This window comes from Sinohyriopsis cumingii, chromosome 17, assembly GCF_028554795.1.
Source record: "Sinohyriopsis cumingii isolate HCF-2022 chromosome 17, ASM2855479v2, whole genome shotgun sequence".
Lineage (NCBI taxonomy): Eukaryota > Metazoa > Mollusca > Bivalvia > Unionida > Unionidae > Sinohyriopsis > Sinohyriopsis cumingii.
Window position 1 is genome coordinate 108,244,349 of NC_142977.1, and position 7,913 is coordinate 108,252,261.

At 36.6% G+C, this 7,913-nt stretch overlaps 1 protein-coding gene across 2 annotated transcripts in view; it reads left to right on the forward strand.

Moving 5' to 3' along the window:
* The window catches only part of LOC149779640 (apoptosis regulator R11-like), a 104,663-nt gene extending 98,721 nt beyond the window's left edge, over positions 1-5,942 (forward strand). The window contains exons 1-2 of one of the 2 annotated variants that reach the window (XM_089940449.1): positions 88-2,591; positions 3,748-5,942. In XM_089940449.1, the coding sequence (XP_089796575.1) occupies positions 2,166-2,591; positions 3,748-3,855 (534 nt within the window). In that variant the 5' untranslated portion in view covers positions 88-2,165 and the 3' untranslated portion in view covers positions 3,856-5,942. Of the gene's footprint in view, positions 1-87; positions 2,592-3,747 lie in introns of those variants that run through there. The other variant, XM_089940450.1, reaches the window with a different exon arrangement.
* Positions 5,943-7,913: the final 1,971 nt, after the last annotated feature.

The window sequence follows — 7,913 nt, forward strand, 5'->3', positions numbered from 1 at the left end:
GGACGTCATTGTGGTGGGGGGTGGGGCAGGGATTTTGCATCACAGAGCGTTTTCAACAAAATTTGGTACATGCTACATGCAAAACATGGCTGCAAGACTTTGAAATGTAGACAAAACTAGCTAAACTTTACAGCAGGTTCTTGTTGTTGAGAGAAATCTGATCATTACATATAGTTGAAAGCTAATTAGAAATGTGGGACTGTAGAACGTAAATTTGAACATTTTCGTGAATCAGACATTAATGCGTGAAATCATGTTAGAAGACTCGTCCTTATCGAAAGTGTCTGATTCTCTCTGATATCGTGGTAATGTATAACATAATGTCACATTCAGTTGATATCCATTAAAGTTTACACGGTATAGCATTAACGATAATATTTTAGTGACAAGTTCTGACAGACATTGTTAATTCGTCTGAGATCATATTGATATATGTATTCATGGCACATGAGGTCGAACCAGATTGGAATTTTGAACCGGTAACATGAAGCAGTTAGGTGCAGTTTCCATTACCTTCAGAAATACCGACAGAAACAACTGGGTTTCAATTCTTCCGATAACTTGCGGATGTATACCTCTTATGCCTGTAAATCGATAATAAATATGAACTCTTCAACTGATTGTTTCCAGAGTGTGTTAACCAACGAGTTGTATCTAAGGCTTAATGGGTATTTTTGAATTACATATTTATTGTGCTATATCTATAGCTTGATGTGAAAACCTGACACAAATATCTCATCCAAATTTATCACACTACGGTCTGGGATTTTTGGTATGACTCATATGCAGACCGCAAAGTTATTCCATTCATGAAACTGGGACTTAGATTTTGATAGCATGCTAAGCTGCAATGGAATTTTGAATGATTCTTTTTCAATGAATATAATGAATGCTGCAATACCAATGAAACGTGCTTTATCTATCTATTGAGCTATCCATCACATTCGGATAATCTCTTGAGTCATCACTTAAGTTTTCTCGGGTACATCATAATCAAAAAACAAGTATGACAGAGATACGAATGCCCATATCGTCGGCTCAGGTCACAGAAATACGAGGGAATGTCATATAGAGATCAGTCAAGACAATGTAGCTGTTCACTTGCATTTCAATGTTGGGTTACACGTGCGCATTACAAATGGGTTAGGCGTGCGCATTGCAAACTGTCATATTGATAATTTTAAATATCAATTGTCAGACTTCAGTTATTAAGTTAATATATTTTGCTGGGTAGGATTCGAAGGTATGCAAAAAGAGATTGAAGTTGTGTTCGATGAGTATAATTTAGGCCATGATTTAGGGATAGGTAAATATTTCAGCGGCATATATTTTCCATACTAATTTAGATTTAGTGATAGCTAATATTGATAACTATTATTTTTTTCTCATCGCAGTGGTCTGCTTATATCAAACTGACTCCAAGTAATAATTATAATTTTAAGACAGTTTATTAACTGTTGCGTCACTTCATTTACCAATCTATCGTGAAATTATCAGTACTGTACTATTCAATCAGTACTCAAAATGTTAACCATATTTTGTTTTGTTACCTATTTTTCGCAAACGTTGCAACCGTGTATAGAGATCAGTGTGTTATTATTCCTTCAAAGAATAAAATCTTAGAACAGGCTTTATCTATACAATAATAGGGCCGAATTGGAACGGGGTGGTGGCTGGGTTTTCGGACCCCTCAGGCTACAAAATGCACCCCCCCCCCCGTACACAGTCACTTGTCAACATCTTTTTATTTTGTGGACTTTGAGTAAACATACACATAGACTTTTGCTTTGGTGCCCTTTCGAGGAAAGACAGGGCTCTTGTGAAATTTTGTTCCCCCCCCCACTTGATCTGATCCGGCCCTGCAATACGACTACTTTCCGAGCACGCTATCTTCATAGTCTCAACAAAATTATATTTCAAAGGATACTATTTTTGAAGTGTAATAACTTTCTTCTATGATCCTGGTATTTCTGAATGGAATTTTGTAGATTGTGAAACCACGGATCAATAATTTATCATTCATTCACGTAGTTCGCAATAAAAAAAAAAGGTTGCCTAAAAATAACTACACGTATTGTATGATGTTATGTACGTGGGTTGAGCTATTCGACAGGCTTGAGGGTCAGTATTGAGTATATCAGTTTAAGTAAAACAAATTGCTGGAAATGGAGGACTGTACCTCTTTTCGCAACGTTCTTGTGTTGTGTATAAATAATGGACTAGTAGAGGAAAAGTGTGCGCCATTGATGGAGTATCAGACAAGAATATCTGCCGAAGGATCAAGGGTCATAGAAACCGCCTTGAGACTATGTAAAGAATTCCATCACCACGATCCCCAGAGATTTCAACAGATTTTGTCAATATGCCATGACCTGCATATTACCCAGGAGAACATCTATGTCGCATATTCTTCCATCTGTGAGGGAGTAATGCACTGGAGTAAAGTTGTAGCTGTTTTAGTTTTTGCTCGGATAATGTCAGTGGAATGTTATAGAAGGAGTGACGCGAAAATGATTTCTTACATTGTAGAGTGGACTTGTGAATTCGTATGCAGATTTGTTCAGGAGTGGATGAACAAAAACGGAGGTTGGGTAAGCTGAACACAGTTATGAAAAATATGCATGGTTCATATCTGTCAATCAATTCATACCGTATATACTCGCTTATAGGACGAGCCAAACTGTAGACTAGAAAGACCCAGATCTGCCGTCTCATAATGCGCCGGCAGATCTGGGTCTTTCTAGTATGTTAGGAGTAAACAGTAGAACAAACAACATAAACCCTGGTCTGCAGGTTCCTTATGCTGCGGCAGATCAGGATCTATGTCGTTTGCAGTTGGACTCGATTTACCGGCGAGTATTGCGATATTTCTGTCTGTCTTTGTATGTTATACTACGTATTGGTTCTAAAGGGGTATATTTAAATGAATCTGCAACCTTAATCGGTCTTGTTCGTAGCTGTAAAGTGCATACTTTAGTATCTGCGAACGACGAACGCATTGGAGTAAAGTTACAGCGATTCATGGTGCAAGAAATGCATATATTGCATACAGTACTAAACAAATACACGAACAGTAACTTCCGTGTTTTTGTGTTGCTAAGAAACCACATGAAAACAGTTTATACGAATTAGATGGTAAAGGAAAACGTTGACTGGTTTGAAAGAAAATAAGTTTTCTAGATTCAGAAGAGAAACTCAATGAACCGTACATGTAGAGTCCACTACCCTGATCAAACAAATGAAAACCCCATGAATATTCTGCGTTCGATCGATGGTTGATGTGCATGAAGTATGCACATATGTTTCATGTACATAATTACTCTTACAATAATGTAAAAATAGTTCACACTGTCTCGTCACTGTCTCAGGAGATTAGCGTACTGGATAGAGGTTGTGTTTTTAAAAAAAAAAATGTTTTGCAATTTTTCTTTAGTATTTATCTCCTTAAATCAAGGGATAGTGTTTAGTACAAACCACAAGAAAACATAGACACACACGCACATACAAAACATTCACAATTACACTTTTAGTTTATCCAATTAACCAAGTAAATGACCTAATCAGATGCATGCATACATCTTGCACTATAGGACTTCGTTTATCATGCAGATACCATTGGTCGAGGTTAACAGGCAGAACATTTCCCATATGTCTAATCTAATTTCTAGGAAACAAATCTTTTTAATATAATTATACAACCATCTTGAATTGAATGGTGTCTTATGATTATTTTGATTTAAATTGCAGTTCGGATTTATCGAGCACTTTTCACCGAAAGACAGCCTAAATTGGAGATCGCTATACGATGCTGTCAAAGACGTGGTGATAGGAAAACTGACTCTGAAAAGTTTTTAACAAAACGAAACTGATAGAGAAAGTCAAGTATAGAGTACCAAGAAGTAATCGTTGACGAGCGATAGATCTGACTGACTCATTTGTTTGCTACGTGTCCTGAAAATATGTCACACAAGTTGGTTACTAAAACGTGTCCTGGAAACCACTACAAAAGAAAATGGACGGAAGAAATTTTTCAAGCAGCAAGGTGGATCGTAACTGAATGTACAGCCAGTTACCAAATGTACACGCTGAACGTTTAAAGGATTGAATTTTCATTATTATTATTATTATTATTCGATGATTTTATCAGCTTGCTATTGATTATAGAAATCTTAACTCTGGCACAGTTTCATTATATGCATTTCGGTTTGCTTTTCACTAAATAACATCAAGGGAAAACCTCCACTTCTATAGTATCACGGGAAAACCTCCACTTCTATAGTATCAAGGGAAAACCTCCACTTCTATAGTGTCAAGGGAAAACCTCCACTTCTATAGCATCAAGGGAAAACCTCCACTTCTATAGTATCAAAGGAAAACCTCCACTTCTATAGTATCAAGGGAAAACCTCCACTTCTATAGTGTCAAGGGAAAACCTCCACTTCTATAGCATCAAGGGAAAACCTCCACTTCTATAGTATCAAAGGAAAACCTCCACTTCTATAGTATCAAGGGAAAACCTCCACTTCTATAGTGTCAAGGGAAAACCTCCACTTCGATAGCATCAAGGGAAAACCTTCACCTCTATAGTATCAATGGAAACCCACCACTTTATAGTATCAAGAACAAACCTCCACTTCTATAGTATCAAGGGGAAATCTCCAATTCTATAGTATCAAGGGAAACCTCCACTTCAATAGCATCATGTGAAAACTTCCACTTTAGTATCAAGACAAACCTGTACTTCAATAGTGTCAAGGGAAAACCACCATTTCTATAGTATCAATGGAAACCCACCACTTCTATAGTATAAAGCGAAAACCTCCACTTCTATAGTATCAAGGGAAAACCATCACTTCTATAGTATCAAGGGACAACCTCCAATTCATTAGTATCATTGGAAAACTTCCACTTTAATAGCATGACGGGAAGACCTTTACTTCAATACAATTACGGGGAAAACCTCCACGAAGAAATATTGTTCACATGACAAGTATAATTCCTTATATTGCAGATTTGTATAATACTGTAGTCATTTGTTACATTTTAGAATACGTAATGGACAATATTAAAGTAATATGGATATTCAGATGTATCTAATGTTTCAGATTAGCAGATATAAATTGTGCACCATGTTTGAATAGAGTAATAAAGTAGAATATAAGGTCAAATTATATATATATATATATATATATATATATATATATATATATATATATATATATATATATATATATATATATATATATGGCGACCGTATTACTCCGGTTTTATTCGAAATTCCAAGAAGTTGACAGTGTTTGGGACCGCATGGCGACGATCAGGATAGAAATTAGAAATTGATAAATGAAATGACTAAATTTTGTGTTTTTCTAAAAAAAATCCTTAATACCGTATGTTTTTAAAGTTGATATGAAGGTACAAAGAAACGGGAAAGTATGCGAATAGTATAGTAGCATCACTCCTAGTACCACAATCAACATCATCATCACCACTAATGCAACAACAACAATCACTACTACTGTTACTGATGTAAGTGATACCATTTCTATCGCTGTTGTCGGTCTATCACAACACATATCTTTCAGCCTAACTCTCGGTCAGTTGAGATCATTTCCAGATCGTATGATGAAAAATTGGGACCTGGACAATTTCCAGGTCTCCCGGCCTGTTGTAGTTACGAGATATTATCATACGTAATGTGTTAATAGAAACAAGTATGTATGATTGCTATTCACGCACGCGATGGGCAACGTCCAATTTTTCTCAAGGGTAAAGGTTATTAAAATCTACTTTGTAAAACTTGTTTAGAAACTTATTTAATTCTTATGGACTGTAAAATAATTTAAATGCTTCATCTCTACAGGTATGGGGCAAATATAATATCGTACGTTTGTATATACACGTATTTAACTGAATTTATAAATAAAAATGTATGTTTGTTTTCTGTACTTTTGTTACTATGTAGGGTAGATATGCATGTATTTTATAAAAAAGCTTTTGGTGACAATGTCAGCAGTATTTTTAACTCCCATATATATATATATATATATATATATATATATATATATATATATATATATATATATATATATATATATATGTGTGTGCGTGTGTGTGTGTGTGTGTGTGTGTGTGTGTGTGTGTGAGAGAGAGAGAGAGAGAGAGATACAATACTAACTTACCTCCTACCAGTTGAATTACACATAGAGGGTAAACCGAAAGACCAATAATTTCCGGAAACATCCATCCCACTGTAAAAAACCCGAATTAGTTGATTTCACCTTCGGCCATTCGTAGCAAAACTACCTTCATATGTCAAAGATACCACGGACTATTTCAACAAAACACCAAACAAACTAACCTTCCAAATAACACTTTTCGTCATCATGGACGTATGTCCCTTATACACAAACATCTAATACGAGGAAGGCATCACAGCCTGCAAAGAATCATGGGATAGTCGATCCATCCCTTCCAACTTTGTCATTGGTAAAATGTTTAACACAGGTTCTGAAGCTTAACAATTTTGTATTCAACAACGAACACTTCTTACTGTAATAGGCACTGAAAGGGCCCCTTCGTATGCCAGTACTTTCATGGGAAGACTAGAGGAAAAGCTTGAACGAATCACCATATAGACCCCTAAGTTGGTGTAGATTCATTGACAACATAGATTCGAAAGAGATCGAAACAGGCGACAATTTCAAAATGTTTTAAATTCGCCAACAATATTCACCTTACCATTACATTTACGTAGGAGACGTCGAACAGGTTGGTCCATAATCTTTTTGGATACTCAGTCTACCCCTCAGGAGGGGAACATGAACTGACCTGTACTCTAAACCTACTGCCTCACAATAATAGCTGGCACCCTCGACACGTAATAAAAAAAATCACTCTTACGGTATAAACAAACACATTTGCTCTAATCCTGCCACCTTTGAAAAGAGAATCGGAGAGCTCAAGGGATACCTTAGAAGGAGAGGATACAGAAGGAGCTACGTTAAGGAAGCTATTAATAAAATCAGTCTCTTCGACACAAGAACCCTCGTGAAATATAAATCTAAGAACACCAACAAGTGTGCTAACTTTCCACCCCAATTCCCCAAAGCGTCAACAGATCATGAGCAGGCAATGGCATAGTCTGGTTCCCTGCTTTGTATTCTCCGTTCGTTGCACTCCGCTATACTATACCGGAGTGCAACAGCAGCGAGCAAACTAAGAAGGGAACCAGACAAGCAATGGCACCATATTGAATCATTAGGACGTCTCATGGGTATATGTCAAGACGTTCCCATGGTTGCGTACCGTAGATCTAAGTCTCAAGGACCAATTGGTAATGTCAAACAAGATAACAGATTCAAGCACATACCAGTGCAAAGATAAGCGTTGCCTAATTTGCAAACATATTCCAGAGACAAAATCTTTCCTTTCGACAACAAGAGTTAACTACACGATTCATCAGAAGTAAGGATGCCCAGCCAATACTACAATCTATCTTATGACATACAAGATCTGTGTCATTTAATATGTTGGCGAAACCATTGATTTCAGAAAGCGAATGAAGAATCACAAAAGCCACACTGGCAACAAAATCAAACGCGAAAGTCGCCAATCACTACAACTCGAAAGGACATTCAGTCGAGTCGCTCGAGATGTTACCGTTTGAATCTAACCTAGGGTAGACGGACATAGAACGCACACGTAAGGAACGATACTGGATACTACAATTGAAAACTAACGGAGAATTTGGCCTAAATGAAAAAATCTAACCTTCCCTTAGCAGCCTTGTCAAAATTACAGACAGTCATCAGTTTTTCACCCGACGCATATTTTGCTCTAATATCTACCCAAGTATTATTATTATTATTATTATTATTATAGCTCTTGTCCATTATCCCGACACACATTTA